The 17,860-nt window shown below is 39.9% G+C and overlaps 1 protein-coding gene across 2 annotated transcripts in view; it reads right to left on the bottom strand.

Annotated features, from left to right (window-relative positions):
* SMAP1 (small ArfGAP 1) overlaps window positions 1-4,102 on the bottom strand; it is a 202,943-nt gene extending 198,841 nt beyond the window's left edge. Inside the window, exon 1 of one of the 2 annotated variants that reach the window (XM_043591751.1) lies at window positions 3,739-4,102. In XM_043591751.1, the coding sequence (XP_043447686.1) occupies window positions 3,739-3,856 (118 nt within the window). In that variant the 5' untranslated portion in view covers window positions 3,857-4,102. The remainder of the gene's footprint in view (window positions 1-3,738) is intronic. The other variant, XM_043591749.1, reaches the window with a different exon arrangement.
* Between the last annotated feature and the right edge of the window lie 13,758 nt (window positions 4,103-17,860).

Raw genomic sequence — 17,860 nt, 5'->3', positions numbered from 1 at the left:
CTCCATAATCCAATACAGTGTTTAGCAGTGTCCCCTCAAGTCACGATCTGTGGAATGAAGAAATAAGTGCTTGATCTGGGCAAGGAACTTAACCTCTTAATACCAGACAGATGAAACAAAACAATCTCTAAGTGTTCAAAAAACCTTGTTTCTTACTACCCCAAAATTTACTGGGCAAGAGGCAACATATTCATGCCAATTGATACACGTTCAGAATCAAAACTAGTACTAACCGTGGATGAAACTTTAAATACTAAAAACTAAACTTTAGATTGGCAAGAGGCTCTAAATCCTCACTGCTCCATAAATCGCCACCAACTAATAACCAATAGAACTGTATTAAAACTCCCAGAGAGTCACCAATGAGGCCAGGGAGAGGAAGTCCAGCCCCATCTGCCTGTTTTTTTTCTCTAGTTGCTCAACAGATCTAGTAAGTGTAGAATCAAGAGCAGGAAACTGGCACCTATGCCATCCTTCTCTCCCTCTTTACTTCTTAAATAATGTCAACTCAGGAAACACACACTGGTGACTCAATAAGAAAATGTCAAAATCCAATTGATATAACTCTGCCAACTATTACAAGTCAACAGAATGGGGTAATCTTTAGCCCTACACTTTAAATTTAGTCTTTGGTACTTGTTCTCAAAGAGCAGTGGAGGAAGTATTTTTTGAAAGAAAACTGAGTTAACTAGGAAATAGCTTCAAAATACATGAAAAGCTTGATGTAGTTTATTAGTGAGGAAAACATTAATATATATATATACATACACACACACACACACACATATATATATACATACAGTACGGAACTCTGTATAATAGCTAAGGTGTAGAATAAGACCCTTAGCATATCTTTTAAAAATACACTTAATCAGAATTTCACTATCTGCATTTACTATGTTGTCTGGCATGCATAATAATGAACCCAAAATCATTTAACAAGCCAAGAACTCTACTAAAGAGCTCTATAATGGGGTTCAACCATAGCAAAGACTCAAAACTTGTACAAAATATATTTAATTATATTAGTGGTCCAATCATGTCAAATTTTTCAAGTAATACAACTATGAGATCAAATCTAATTAAACTAATTAAACTTAACTGTGATGTTTTTTCCTGGAAGATCAAGATAAAACAGTGAAATAATTCAGAAGATCAATTTAAGCGGTGCCTGGGTGGCTCTGTCGGGTAAGTCTCCAACTTCCACTAAGGTCATGATCTCACAGTTGGTGAGTTCAAGCCCCGTGTCAGGCTCTGTGCTGACAGCCTGCAGCCCGCTTTCAGTTGTGTGTCTCCCTCTCTCTCTCTGCCCCTCCACTGCTCACGCTCTGTCTCGCTCTGTCTCTCTCTCTCCCTCAAAAATGAATAAACATTAAAAAAATTTTTAGAAGTTGGGGCGCCTGGGTGGCTCAGTCGGTTAAGCGTCTGACTTTGGCTCAGGTCATGATCTCATGGTTCGTGAGTTCAAGCTCCCCTTGGGGCTCTGTGCTGACAGCTGGGATCCTAGAGCCTGCTTAGGATTCTGTGTCTCCCTCTCTCTCTGCCCCTCCCCCGCTCACACTCTGTCTCTCTCATAAATAAATAAACATTTAAAATAAAATAAAATAAATTTTTAAAAGATCAATTTAGTATCATTCAAGATTTAGTAACAACATGGAAAGAGTAATGGTCTTTCTAAATCATGACTGGAATTCATGCCCTTCACATTGCATCCTCAAACTCTTTATACTATTCTCTTCTCTCCAACCTTCTCCATTTCTCAAAAACAAACCCAGAAACAGAAGACCAAACAAAACCAAAATAAAAACATTCATGCAATATATATCTATGGACCTCAGTGGCAATACAAATAGCAAGCAAAACTAATGCTCCCTTTTCCTCAGATTAAAATAAAATTTTTGCCCTAATTTTAAAAGTACATGATTCTCCTCTCCTTACTTCAAAAGATGGAAATGGAAATGTTACCATGTGGCAAATAATGGCTTTTTAAAAACCTATAAATTATTTTGGGAAGCATTAGTGAATATCTGATTTTATAAAGTACTTTTTGGGGGACAAAAATTTAAACAAACATTATTTTTCAATTATTTCTATACCTAATGAAGGTACTTACTAAAACTGTTACTATTTAATATTTAATGAATAGATTTTAAAATATACTAGGATCTCTTTTTAAGCATGTAACTTATTACCCAAAATGCAGCTCATTTCTTTTTCTGGCCTTTTAAAGGCCCCATTTTTCAGCGTTTTACTACTGCAGTGATGAGTAATTGAGCCTCAATACAAAAGAGTATTCCCCAAAAATCCACACACATAATCAATATGAGGTAAACAAGTTTTACTACAATAATCAGGCATTTTTAATTCATCACCTGAAAAGTTACACAGAATAAATATCAGCTTGGGTGAGTCAAGGTACTATATGAAAAGTGCTTCAACACATGGTCAGTTACAGTATTCCCACATGACCTTCCAGGGATCCAGTACCTGTTATGGTAGTATGGTAGTGAAGTGACTTCCTGATGCCATGTGGCTTAGTCTAATCAAACATTATCAGCCCACTGAAACGTGCCTCATTTACACAATATTGAGTAAGAACAGTAAAGCTTCAGGAAAAGTCTAAGTCAAATAACAGAAATCTTAAATGACATTCTCAAAGTCTGACTTCTGCTTTGGAGAACTACCTATTTCTCACCAAATAAACCAATTTACAAATAAGCAAGATCTTTTCCTGAACCCATGACTGGTTTCTTTTTAAAAATCTGAAACCTTTTTCTCATGAGATTACTTAGAAGACATTAAATATAAATCAGATCGCCAAACCCAAACATATAGGCTAAAAATAGTGTATCTATTTCAAAAGCTGAGGCAGAAGCCCTCCAAAGGAACAAACTAAAATTAGGGGGTTTTTTTCACCTCTGGATCTTTAAAAAATGCACCTTCAACGTCTATGGGTCACACAAACCAATGTCCACATGTTCTCCCAAAGCAACTGGTCAGACACAATATAATTATTAAAAGCTTCAGGAACATAATAAGCACACCGTCCACGGGACTCACGTAATGAAATTCCTCTTCATTCTGGCTAATATCTAGATTTAAAAAAACAGTTATCACTACTACTACTACTAAAGACCCCTCCCCAATGGTTTCACTCAGTAAAACTCCAAACCAGCAAAAAAGGACCACCATACTCTTTCTCGTGAAGAAGCAAAAGCCCGGTACAAAGCTGTCAGGTGGACAGGCAGGTAGGGCTCCACCTGAGATACCGAGCCCCGGAGCCCCGGGAGGCACGACGTGGTCACGGGGGAAGGGTCAAGGCGGAGACCGAGACTAAGGGTGGCCCCACCCACGGATGTACCTGCGAGCTGAGGCGGGTGGAAGGCAACCCTTTAACCCTAAGCCCTGGCCAGGCCGTCGCCCCGTTCCGCGCTCCCGGCCCGGCTCTGGCCCCGGCCCCCTGGGGGGGGAGGGGGTCTGAGCATCGCGACGCGGGCACGGCTCTGCCCTGGGGCCGGGGAAGAGAAGGGGCTGGGGCCAGTGCCGGCGCCCACGGGCCTGACCTCGCCACCGCCTCTGGCGGAGGTGAGGGGCGACTCCAGCCTGCGCCCGCCCTCCCTTCAGGGCCGGGGCCGGCCGGGCGCAGCCGCGGCGTCCGCTCGGGCCCCGGGCGCCGTGGCGACGGGAAGGTCACCGGCCGCAGGAGGCCCCGACTAGGGGCGGCGACGTCCGCGCTACCTTTGGCCTCGCAGTCGGCGCAGTACTTGTTGTCCTCCTCCCTCAGCAGCTTGGACAAGATGAGCTGGTGCTGCTCATTCAGCTTCTGAGCCTTCTCCCGGCAGGAGCGCGTCGCCATCTCGGAAGCGGGGCGAGGAGCCCGGGGCAGCTACGGCGGCGGCGGGCTCTGGCAGCTGGGCGGGGTGAACACACCTGGAGCCGCCGGACCGCGGGCGGACTCAGCCAAGGAAGCGGCGGCGGCAGCGGCAGCTGGAACAGAAGGAGGAGCGGCGGCGGCGGGTGGCAGCGCCGACGTGTCCCGCCTCCTCGCCGGGCCAGCCCCGCACGCACAGCCAGAGCCGGCGAGGCACAAGGAGGGGGAGGGGGAGGGGGGGAGACGGAGCTGAAGCTTCCGGGTGGCGCCGCAGGAAGGAACCCAGGCGCCGGGCGAGCTGCGCATGCGCCGAACTTCCCCGGGAAACCGGCCGGGAGGGGATCTCTGCGCTGGGCCCTTCGCCAAAGGTGATTGCGGGAAGGTATTTAGTGCTGCCCGCTGTGGGCTTCCCCACCTTGGAGATCACACTGTACCAGAGTGCCCTCAGGTGAAACCCGGTGAAGGAAGACCTTTACAAGGAGGTGACTTTGACTTGCTTTCTTGCCTTTGCGCTTGCTGGCGCAACGTTGGAAATGCATAAATAAAAGTGATTGAGTGCATTCATTTATTCATTCCATGTTTATTCACCTGCAGTTTTGAAACAGGCACTATCCTAGAAATTGGAGACACTAGTGGAATAAAATAGTGAAAACAGTCCCAGAGAAATAGTTTGGTAGTGACATATGTTAAGGGCTGACATTGAGTGGTTACTCTGTGCCAAGAACTATGAACTCATTAACCCTTATCACAACCCTGTGATAACGTTATTCTCATTATACAGATGTGGAAAATGAGGTATGGAAGAGTTAAATAACTTGCCCGGGTTACAGAGCTACCCAGTGGAGGAGTTGAGATTCAAATCCAAAGCAGTCTGGATCCAGAGTCTAAAACAAAACAAGGCCTTTCATAAGGAAAGTAAAGGCCTTTCACAAAGAGGCAAACACTGGGCGATGTTACTTTGACAAGAAGCTGTATAAACAGTGTTCTTTAATGTGTGAAAAACTAGGGAAAGAAGACACTTAATTAGAACCCAGAGCTCCCCAATCAGGACTCATGGGATTTGAACCCTGTGTGAGGCTATTTGACTATTTTGGCATATCATGGCATATGACCAATTTCTAATATGAAGCTTTTGCAATCAGAATAAACGTGGCTCTTGCCTATGGAGGAACAGATGCTAAGAAAGGCAATGAGATGGGGCCTGTGTCCTACAGTTTTCCGCAGGGCCAATTTCTACCATAGGCCCTGCATAAAGGTGACTCTCATACTCACTTATCCCTGTTCTTGGCACAAGATCTCAAAAATTCTTGTGTAATTCAATTGAATGGTGATATCAGTGAAGATGCTGAGTAACTGAACAAATTAGAACTTAAACTGTGTGTCTCTGACAAATAATAACTAGTAGGATATCAGAGTCAGTTCCAATAAACAGAAAAAACATTATGTGGGAGGTAGAACTTTTAAGTCATATCTTAAAGTCTGGCTTGATTTAAATGGGGGCCAAGGAAGAAAATACTGAGCAAGAGAAGCATGCACAAAAGCACAGACTTCAAGGATCTTGGAACACAGACAAAAGGTCAAGGGTACTACTTAAGATGAGTGAGAGAGAAGTCTGGGTGAGTGAGGTGCAACAGAATTAATTCTTTGGGGAACCAGACAAAGCAATATGGCCTTGATGCCGCTGACAACAGAAAACCTGCAGATTCTTCAAGTAGGATGGTAGCATTAAAAAAAGGGATGTTTGGGGAAGGTTAGTCCAACAATACCAGTTAACAGACACCATTTTTCTCCTCCCTGGAAATTCTGCTTACCACTGCAAGGATTAAGGAAAAAACAAAAACAAAAACAAAACAGACACAGGCTTATCACCAAGAAATGATTCACATGATTAAAGGGGCACAGCAATGTCTAATGGAAATATAATGCACACCACATATATATACTTTTAAGTTTTCTAGTAGCCACATTTAAAAATAGAAAAAAAAGAAACAGGAAAATTTTACTTTAATGGTATGTTTTATTTAATCCAATATATCCAAAATACTATCATTTCAACATATGAGTAATTGTCAAAATAAAATTAAAAATTATTACTGAGATACTTTACATTCTTGTTTTCCTACTGTTTTCAAAATCCAATGTGTAGCCTACACTTACAGTTTGCTTCAACTTGAACTAACTACATTTCAAGTGCTCAATCACCAAATGTAGCTAGTGGCTACATCACTGAACAGTGCTTGTCTAGATGGTCATCCTGGAGGCTATTAAAAATCTAAGTTTGAGTTGACTATTTATTAAATATGTAATAGAAAGAATGAAAAAGAAGACACTGATACCAAAAACACCTTGGGAGAAAAACAATGTTGCATTAATTCATCAATATTTACTGAACAACTTCTGTAAAGTTCTCTGACAATCAGAAGCTTACAGTCTAATGTAAGACGCAAACACATAAATAGAAAAATTAAAAGCCGCACAGTAAAGTCTACAGCAAATATAAAATGCTCTGGGACAAAAGGAAGAGAATACCAATAGCCTGGAAGAACTGAGAAGGACTTCACAGAGTACATGATGCTTAAACTAGATGTTAATACATGTAGGAATTTTTTTTTTAATTTTTTTTCAACGTTTATTTATTTTTGGGACAGAGAGAGACAGAGCATGAATGGGGGAGGGGCAGAGAGAGAGGGAGACACAGAATCGGAAACAGGCTCCAGGCTCCGAGCCATCAGCCCAGAGCCTGACGCGGGGCTCGAACTCCCGGATCGGGAGATCATGACCAGGCTGAAGTCGGACGCTTAACTGACTGCGCCACCCAGGCGCCCCATGTAGGAATTTTTCAAGTGAATACAGATGAAGAGGAAGAAAAGAAATATCTTGAAATATATATATATATTACATATATTTTCTATATGTAATATACATCACATGTATTTACATATAAATATTACATACATTTACATATAAATATATTACGTGTATTTAAATATACTTACATATATGTATGTGTATATGTACACATATATTACATAAATGTAATACATATATGCGTTTAAACATAGATTTCTGAAAGCATGGTTTTGTGCTGGAAGCAGTGAGAATAGGATGTGCACAGAGAACATGAAGACAGGAAAGGAAACAGGGAGGAGAGGTAGAATGGAGTCAGGAGGTTAAGAAATTTACAGCCAGGCTATCTAGTTTGAACTTTACCCTGTGGGCATATGGAGCCAGAAGAAGCTTTTACACAGAGAAAAGACTTGGTTAGCTTTGTTTTCTATAACTATAATGGCAGGCTGGAGGATATGGGAGGGGAGAGATACTGTCAGGGATCAGGGAAACAAATTACAGACAGGGCTGTTGCAGTAAGTCCAAAGAAGACATGCCAAAGGCCTATTTTAAGCCAGTAGCATAGAGTTTAGAAGAGACAAAGTCAAATGATGTTTTAAAATTAGAAGCAGCAAGATTTGGCAGCTGACTGTATGTGGGGGTTGAGAGAAAGGAGGTGAGAATAACACCAAGGTTTCTAAGTTGGGAGACAGGTAAATGGTGATGCCATTAACTCAGACCAAGACAGAAGGGATAGTACACTTTTGTGGTTAGAGGGGGAAAGGTGTTTACTTAAGGACATGTCCATGCGATACCCACCTCCATATGTCTAATACGACATTGCATATCTACTTCTAAAGCTCTAGAGAGAAGTTAGTGCTAGTGAAAGTCAGTTGAGAATCATCTACATTTAAATGGTCATAGAAGCCATAGGGTAAAAATGAGACTCCTCTAGAGACATGTAGACATGTAGACAAAAACAAAGAGTCCCGAGGACAAAACTCTGGGGATTTCCAGCTAAACGATGAGTGGACAGAGAAAGGTGAACCTTTGAAAAGAGAGGTAAAGTGTGGCCAGGAAGAGAACCAGAGGCCATGGTAGGAGAGGTTTCTGAGAAGTAAGCATGAGCACTAAAGCCAAATGTCCAGAAAAGTCAATTACTTCAGTTTTAGATAACACACAGTCATGGGTCTGTACAGTTCATTGTTTTCCTTTAGCCCAGGAGCAAGAGAAGAGAAATCAGCTGGTGATACTTCCCAAGGGACTGCAACTATCTGGTGTTTCAGTAAAATGTTGAGGGAGGGATGAGGATGGTTAGAAAGGCCAGAGAGAAGAAAATATAGGTACAGGGATAGAAAGCATGGCTACAGTTAACTGTAGAGTGTAAGGTAAATGTCCAAACTGTGTGTGGGAGAGGTGAAGTCAGAACAGCTAAATGACTACAGGTTCCTTTGAGGCCAAAGATAATTTGGTGCCCTTAAGAAATGAATGCTAGGGGCGCCTGGGTGGCGCAGTCGGTTAAGCGTCCGACTTCAGCCAGGTCACGATCTCGCGGTCCGTGAGTTCGAGCCCCAAGTCGGGCTCTGGGCTGATGGCTCGGAGCCTGGAGCCTGTTTCCGATTCTGTGTCTCCCTCTCTCTCTGCCCCTCCCCCGTTCGTGCTCTGTCTCTCTCTGTCCCAAAAATAAATAAACGTTAAAAAAAAAAAAAATTTTAAGAAATGAATGCTAAGAGCTAAAAAAAAAAAAAAAAAAAGAGTGGGGCAGAGTACCTAGTGACCTAGAGTACCTAGCTCTTCGGGAAGAAGTAACTTCTATCAATGAACTCCAGATGGTAAGGTGTTTATGGATGTTTGATGGCTGAAGAATGAGGTTGAATGTCTGTTTCTACAGATTCTTAGAGAAGTGAAGTCCCTTTTAACTCTAAAATTCTGTTTCCAGGGGTGCCTGGATGGCTCAGTCTTTTAAGCGTCTGACTCTTGGTTTTGGCTCAGGTCATGATCTCACAGTTCATGGGTTCAAGTGCCATGTCAGCTCTGTGCTGACAGTTCAGAGCCTGCTTGGAATTCTCTCTCTTCCCCCCCTTCTCTGCCCCTCCCCTGCTCACAATTTCTCTCTCTCACACAATAAATTAAAAAATTAAAAAAATTAAATTAAAAAATCTGTCCCATTTGGAGAAAAAAAGACAAGAAACAGGTTTAGAGAGTTTGACCAAATTGGAGCTGGTATTCCACAGAAGACTAAGAGAAGGAGTTGGTAAGCAGGGGTGGGGGGGTAGGGGGGTGGGCAGAGGGCAATGGAGGACAATTATGGGTAGAGTGAAAGAGAATTATGGGGGTGGAGTGAAATGGACAAGAGTGAGCCATGTATGAGTGTGGAAGTGGAATGTCTGATAAGAATGGTAGATACAGACAGCTGGCAGAAGGGGGGGGTAATAGTAATAAGAGCTACTGCTTTTTTATTTTAATTTTTTTTAACGTTTATTTTTGAGAGGGAGAGAGACAAAGCACAAGCGGAGGAAAGGCAGAGAGAGGGAGACACAGAATCCAAAGCAGGCTCCAGGCTCCAAGCTGTATCACAACCTGAGCCAAAGTTGGACACATAAACGACTGAGCCACCCAGGCGCCCCAAGACACTGCATTTTAATCCTCTAATGTGGGTTGGTAATTCTCTTTGAGGTAAATCTTATAATCATTATTCATATTAGGAGACATCAGCCAGATGGGATAATTCATGTTGAGTAACAAACAACCCCCAAATTTTAATGACCTCAATCAATAGAAGTTTATTTCTTGGTCATGCTATGTATCCATTGGGTTGGTGTTCTGCTCCATGTTGCCCTCACTCAAGGATCAGACTGATAGAATCTGTGTCATGTTTCAGCAGAAAGGCAACAAGATTAGTTTCTTACAGCCTTCTCCCCAGGAATAACACGTGTCTACTTCTATTCTCAATCCACTGACAAGTACATGACATGTGCTAATATTAAGGGAACCAGAAGTATAATCCTACCATGCACCCAGAAAGAGGAAACGGAAATATAACTGAACAGCACAGAAACTGTGGCTCAAAGATGTTGAATACTTTGTTGAAAGTTTCCTAGATATGAAAGAGCATAACTGGCATTTGAGGCTAGGTCTTTTTGGTTTTTGGCATTAAGGCCCTGCTCTTTTCATAAGCCATGCTACCCCCCTGGGATGGAAAACTGAGTAGGACAAGTTAGATCCAACAATGGTGAGAGTTAAAGAGAGACCAAGTATGTTAAAGCAAGAGAATACACAAACATGGAGAAATATAAACAAATACAACTTACAACATGCAAAGAGAGGAAACCCAGGAAAGACCTAGATTTTATTTTCGTTTGTTTTCAAAAGTTAGATCAGGGAATGTTAATGGGTTTGTGGTTCCTAAAAACCCTGCCCAACTGGTGTGTGGAGTACTCGTGATCAATGCTTAGGTACCAATGGACTCTCCTCAGTGTAGGGAGAGTGTGGTTTCTGTCAAAGATATATAACTTCCACACACTTCTTCTCTACCTTCCTCCAGAAGGGAGTTATTTCAAATATACAGTGTTGAGCGAGTGTCTATTATAGAAGAACATACACCATCACACCACTCAATGTAGGAAGAAGTAATTTTCAAATTCAAATTCTGCTCATATTTTTACCCCCAGTACAGAGACTGAAAAAATTTTAATGTCATATGGGCAACCAGCATCCCCAGTCACAAAAAGCCTGATTACAAAGAGCCAGAAGGACACATCCCACTCTTGCAGTCTTTGTTGGAGATAAGATAACCAACTTCCATCTGTAACTAAATGCAGAGCCTGATGGAAACATAGAGGGATAGCCAGTCCTCAAGTTTGGGCTTTGGCAACTCAAGCCTTCATTCTTCTAAGAGTTTTGTTGAAGCAGAATTTTGTTGAAGCAGAGTTAAACAACTCTAAGAAAATCTTCCTGAACTTGTTCCATCCTATTATCTTCTGTACTTCCAACACCACCAGTTGACTGTTCCTTCCATTCATTTAGTCTTCCATTCAGCAGCATACTTTTAAGTTCCTTCTATTTTTCAGGCACTGTGCTAGGTACTAAAGATAAAAATTAGTGAACAAAACAGCCAATCCCATCCCTCAATCCTATCATAGTTTATCATGTATCTTCATAAATCAGGTTCTTTCACAATCTCATCACAGATCTCCAGAGCCTCTGCTGCTAATGCACACGGCAAGACTTTAATTAATGTTTGCGGAATGCATGAATGAGCAAAAAGAGTGAATGTAGGAACTTGTCTGTAAAAACATATAATGTCTAAGAGTAAAATTAAGAAACATAACTTTTTAAGTGATTTTTTAAAAAGGGAATCTGATGCATAAAAATTGTTTGTATCACTTTCAATCCTAACTCACTTCCAATCTTGACCAAGTTATATTTTATTTAGTGTTATCCCTTTTCCCCCACTTAATATTAGAGTCCACAGAGTTTCTGCATCTCAATTTAGAAAGAAAAATTCTAAGTCATCAGAAGTACACATTGCACTTCAAGATTTAAAACAACACCACAACAAAACTAACCTGGGATGGGCTTTACTTTCAAAAATTTGGCGTTGGCAGTAATATATTTTAACTCAACCAAGCCCAGCTATTTGAGGGAAGACTCAAAGATGAGCGAATAAAGGCAGTTTCATCCTGCTTAAAGCAGAAGACACAAACACAAATTGAAAGATATATGTTCTGCCTTTTTAAGGCATGTTGTGGGCATGTATTGTTTTTGTCCTCCTAGAATCCATTCGCCTTCTTTAGTAGCAGTGCCCCATTTTTTCTCTGGGGAACTATCTCCTTCCTCTATTGAATCCAGTTTTGAAGGAGGGACTTTTAGCCAAGGTCCCCTGGGCATGTGCCCAAATTAGGCCATTCAGATACTTTCCCCTAGAAAGTTGAGCTTGAACTGAGTGGCACAAAGACAAGAACAGTTGGAGATGGTTCATCCCTACTGAGATCTGTTCATCTATTGGATCCTGCTCCCTTGATCCTCACAGCTACTTCAGCTGCTGTCTTTCTGAAGCTGCCTCTTTAGTTTCCCTTTAGATACTTTAACCACCAGGAAGTCTTCTAACGCATTCCTCTTTTGTTTGTTAGATATAAAAAGTCAAACTAAAACTGATTTATGTAGAGCACCAAAATTATTGATAATGAGTCGTGTGCCATTTGATAGAAGTGGAAGAGATATGTTCTCAAAGAACTTCACTACCCTTTAAAGGAACTTAGTCCTTTTCTTCTAGGCCTTTGAGGTTTTGTAACTTTGCCGGGATGGGACACTTTTTATGTGGAATTTTCTGCTGTTCTCATTCTTGACCTTCTTACCAAAACAGTGTGTATTATCTTAGTAATTTTAAACCAAAAGTAGCATCATTTTAGGAAAAAAAGGGAAAGGAAATAAGCATAGATTTATTATAAATCATTTAAAAATATTATTTATCCTTTACTACCTTAGGGTAGACAGAGATTTCGTAGGATACAAGATACACTATCCATATGAAAAAGCATTGTAAACTTTAAACTTACACAATGTTATATATCAATTATATCTCAAAAACCTGGAGAAAATATAAAATTTAGAAAATATATTTTAAGAAGAAAATATAGTTTGCATCAGGCAAACTATAGATTTGTAGAAAATATTTGTAATACATGATAAATACAAAAGACCTAGAGAATATATAAGGAAATCCTACAAATCAATGATAAAAAGACAACTCATTTAAAATGGCAAAAGACCCTCTGCAACTTCTCTATAAACCTAAAATCGCTCCAGAGTAAAACATTTATTTTTTTAAATAATAAAATAAAATAAAATGGCAAAAAGAAGATACATAAATAACCAATGAGATAAAAAAAGGTGCTCATTATCATTTGTTATTGGGGAATGTAAAAAAAACCAATGAGATACCACTTCACACCCATTAGAATGACTAAAATTAAAAAGATCAACAATACCAATACCAAATATTAAAGGGCAACTGACACTTAATATTACCTTATTGCTGGTGGGAATATGGAATGTTATAATCATTTTACAAAACTATTTGTTCTATGAAGTTAAACATACACTTCTCCTATGACCCAGCAGTTCCACTCCAGGAAAAATGAAAAAAAAATACAGTCACAAAAAAACTCACCTAAGAATGTTCATAACAGCTTAATTCATGATATCCAAAACGTGGAATCAACCCAACTGTCCAACTACAAGAAAATGGATAGACAAGTAATTGTGTATTTACATAGTGGAAAACTACTCAGCAATTAAAAGAAACTACTATCTACAAAACAAACTGGATAAATCTAAAAATATTATGTGGAGTAAAAGAAGCCTGATACAAAAAAATACAGACTGTATGATTCTATTTATATGAAGTTCTAGAGGAGACACAAAACCAATATACGATCATAGAAAGCAGAACCATAATTGTCTGGGAAGGGAGTAGGGTGGAGATTTACTGAAAAGGTGCACAGGGGAACTTTCTAGGGTGATATAAATGTTTGGTATCTTAACCGGGGTGATGATTTTATACAGATATATACAGTTGTCAAAATTCATTGAACTATGTCCCTAAAACCTCTGCATTTTATTGTAAATAAATTATACCTCAATAGAAAGAAGATGGAGAAAAGGAATTGGGTAACATTATATAATATAGGTCCACTGGAAAGTTGAGCATAATTTGATTTCATTTGTTCCCATTATTCCTCATTCTCTGCTGAGGACTTCCCCTTCTTTCTGGAAACATCACTCTTGGCACTTCTGTATAACTACATCCAAACTCTCCTTGTTAAGCCTTAAGAAAACTCCACTTTGGTCCTTTCCTTCTTTGGCAGTGTTGAGTCCTCAGCCCCTTGCTGTTCTCTCCTAAAGCACATGTGTTTGTGTCAGGGGCTATGCATCTCACAATTTCACTATCATTTCTACTGCAAGGAACTGTAGAGGGTCCATCCTTGTGCCTGCCACTCTACAGGCCTTGACAGCCTTGACAGCCTTGACAGCTGCTTTCCCCTTGGATCAGGGAATCTTTTCCAAGTTCTAATTTCTGTCATGCTCTTCAAAACTCCCATCTCTCCTGGAGCCTCATTTTCCATTCAATCAGCTCCCCAGAGATTCCACATCTCTGCCTTGACACTTTGTACTGGGAGTTCCACTAACTCCTTGGCCTAGAGGTTCTGAAGCAACACTTTCCTTTTGTCCTTTGCCTCTCAGGTTATCTGCCTATTTTCCTCCCCATGCAGGTTCACTGAACCCAGACTGCCAAGACCCTGGGATTCAGCAGCCATGTCAGGCCCCTAGGAGGAGACACCCAATGGACTTCAGATCTCTCACATCAGCTTCAAGTCTATATCTCCAGTGCCTCACTGGCCATTTCCATTGGGAGAACCTGGCTTCATTTAGAAATCTGCATCTTCAAAATGATGGCCAGAGATTTAATTTAAGATGTTTGAACTAGAATTTAAAACCATGATTATAGGGGCGCCTGAGTGACTCAGTTAGTTAAGCATCCAACTTCGGCTCAGGTCATGATCTCACGGTTCGTGAGTTCAAGCCCTCCATCAGGCTCTATGCTGACAGCTAGGAGCCTGGGAGCCTTCTTTGGATTCTGTATCTCCTTCTCTCTGTCCTTCCTCCACTCACACTGTCTCTCTCTGTCTCTCAAAAAAGGAATAAATGTTAAAAAAAAATTAAAACCACAATGGTAAGTATGACTGCTGGGGTTGGAAAAAAGCATAGAAGACACCAGAGAATTCCTTTCTGCAGACATAAAAGAACTAAAATCTAGTCAGGCCAAAATTAGAAATGCTATAAATGAGATGCAATCTCTATAATGGCAAGGATGGAGGAAGCAGAGCAGCAAATCAGTGAGATAGAAGATTAAATTATGGAAAATAATGCAGCAGAAAAAAAGGAGGGAAACAAAGGCAAAGGATCATGATACAAGACTTAGAGAACTCAGCAACTTATTAAAGAGGAATAACATTCATATAAAGGAGTCCCAGAAGATGAAGAGAGAAAAAAGGGGTGGAAGGTTTATGTGAGCAAATTATAGCTGAAAACTTTCCTAATCTGAGGAAGGACACAGACATCAAAATCCAAGAAGCACAGAGAACTCTCATTAGATTCAACAAAAACCAACCATCACCAAGTCATATCATAGTTAAATTCACAAAATAGACAGACAAGGAAAGAAATCATGAAAGCAGCAATGGAAAAACATCCTTAACCTACAAGGGAAGATAGATCAGGTTTGTAGCAGATCTGTCTGAGGAAATTTGGCAGGCCAGAAAGAAGCGGCAAGATATATTCAATGTGCTGAATCAAAAAAAAATATGTAGCCAAGAATTCTTTACCCAGCAAGGCTGTCATTCAGAATAGAAAGGGAAATCAAGAGTTTCCCAGATAAACAAAAACTAACAGAGTTAGTGGCCACTAAACTAGACTTACAAGAAATTTTAAGGGGAACTCTTTGAGTAGATTGAAAACAATACAAAACAAAAAAGACCAAAAGCAACAAAGACTAGAAAGGATCAGAGAACATCACCAGAAACACCAACTCTACAGGCAGCACAATGGAACTAAATTCATATCTTTCAATAATGACTCTAAATATCTTTCAATCATGGACTAAATGCTCCAATAAAAAGATATAGGGTATCAGAATGGATTAAAAACAAAAACAAAAATAAAAACAAGACCCATCTCTATGTGCCTAAAAGAGACTCATTTTAGACTCAAACTCACTTCCAGATTGAAAGTAAAGGGATGGAGAACCATCTATCATTCTAATGGACATCAAGAGAAGCCTGGAGTAGCCATATTTATATCGGACAATATAGATTTTAAAACAAAGACTGTAACAAGAGATGAAGAAGGGTATTATATCATAAGTAATCAGTCTATCCACCAAAGATCTAAGAATTGTAAATATTTATGCCCCCAGCTTGAGAGAATCCAAATATAAAACTCAATCACAAACACAAAGAAAGACCCTGATAATAATACAATAATAGTAGGGGACTTTAACACCTCACTTACCACAATGGACAGGTCATCTAAGCAGAAAATCAACAAGGAAACAATGGCTTTGAATGACACACTGGACCAGATGGGCCGAACAGATATACTCAGAACATTTCATACTAAAGCAACAGAATACACATTCTTCTCTAGTGCACATGGAACATTCTCCAGAATAGATCACATACTGGGTCATGTATCAGGCCTCAACAAGTACAAAGAGATCGATATCGTACCATACATATTTTCAGACCACAATGCAATGAAGCTTGAAATCAACCACAAGAAAAAACTTGGAAAAACCACAAATACTTGGAGATTAAAGAACATCTTTACTAAAGAATGTATGAGTTAAGTAAGAAATTAAAGAGGAAATTAAAAAGTACATGGAAACCCAATGAAAATGAAAATATGGCAATCTAAAACCTTTGGGATACAGCAACAGTGGTCATAAGAGAGAAGAATATAGCAACACAGGCCTTCCTAACAAAGGAAGAAATGTCTCAAATACACATCCTAACTTTAAATCTAAAGGAGCTGGAAAGGGGCGCCTGGGTGGCTCGGTCGGTCGAGCATCCGACTTCAGCTCAGGTCATAATCTTATGGGTTCGTGAGTTCGAGCCCCGCATTGGGCTCTGTGCTGACAGCTTGGAGCCTGGAGCCTGCTTTGGATTCTGTGTCTCCCCCTCTCTCTGCCCCTCCCTCGCTTGCACTCAGTCTCTCTTTATCTCTCTTAAAATAAATAAACATTTAAACAAATTTTAAAAAAATAAATAAAATAAAGGAGCTGGAAAAAAGAACAGCAAATAAAGCCCAAACCAGCAGAAGACAGGAAATAATAAAGATTAGAGCAGAAATCAATGCTATCAAAACCAAAAAAACAGTAGAACAGATCAATGAAACCAGTAGCTGGTTCTTTGAAAGAATTAATGAAATTGATAACCCCCTAACCAGATTTAGCAAAAGGAAAAAAGAAAGGACCTAAATAAATAAAATCAGGAATGAAAGAGGAGAGATCACAACCAACAGCAAAGAAATACAAATAATAATAAGAGAATATTATCAGCAATTATATGCCAACAAATTGGGCAATCTGGAAGAAATGGATAAATCCCTAGAAACATATAATATACCAAAACTGAAACAGGAAGAAACAGAAAACTTGAACAGGCCCATAATCAGTTAAGAAATTGAATAAGTAATCAAAAATCTCCAGGGCCAGATGGCTTCCCAAAGGAATTCTGCCAAACATTTAAGGAAGAGTTAATACCTATTCTATTGAAGATTTTCCAAAAAATAGAAATGGAAGGAAAACTTCCAAATTCATTCTATGAAGCCAGAATTACACTGATTCCAAAACCAGACAAAGACCCCAGTATAAAAGAGAATTACAGACCAATTTTCCTGAAGAACATGGATGTAAAATTCTCAAGAAGATACTAGCAAATTTAATCCAACAATACACTGAAAGAATAATTCACCATGATCAAGTCAGATTTATTCCTGGGCTGCACGGCTGGTTCAATATTTGCAAATCAATCAACATGATACATCACATTAACAAAAGAAAGGATAAGAACCACATGATCCCTTCATTAGATGCAGAAAAAACATTTGACAATATACAACATCCTTTCTTGATAAAAAGAAAGATAGGGCTAGAAAGAACATACCTCAAGATCATAAAAGCCATATATGAAAGACCCACAGCTAATATCAGCCTTAATGGGAAAAACCTGAGAGCTTTCCTCCTAAAGTCAGGAACACAGCAGGGATGTCCACTCTTACCACTATTGTTCAACATAGTAATGGAAGTCCTAGCCTCAGCAATCAGACAACAAAAAGAAATAAAAGGCATCCAAATCATCAAGGAAGAAGTCAAACTCTCACTCTTTGCAGAGGACATGACACACTATGTGGAAAATGTGAGAGACTCCACCAAAAAACTTCTAGAACTGACCCATGAATTTAGCAAAATTGCAAGATACAGAATCAATGTACAGAAATCACTTGAATTTATATACACCAATAATGAAGCAACAGAAGAAGAAATCAAGAAATTGATCACATTTACAATTGCACCAAAACCCATAAGATACCTAGGAATAA

The sequence above is a fragment of the Prionailurus bengalensis genome, chromosome B2, assembly GCF_016509475.1.
Source record: "Prionailurus bengalensis isolate Pbe53 chromosome B2, Fcat_Pben_1.1_paternal_pri, whole genome shotgun sequence".
NCBI classification, from domain to species: Eukaryota; Metazoa; Chordata; class Mammalia; order Carnivora; family Felidae; genus Prionailurus; species Prionailurus bengalensis.
The sequence above is the reverse complement of the archived record's forward strand: the minus strand, read 5'-3'. Positions and strand labels throughout refer to the sequence as shown.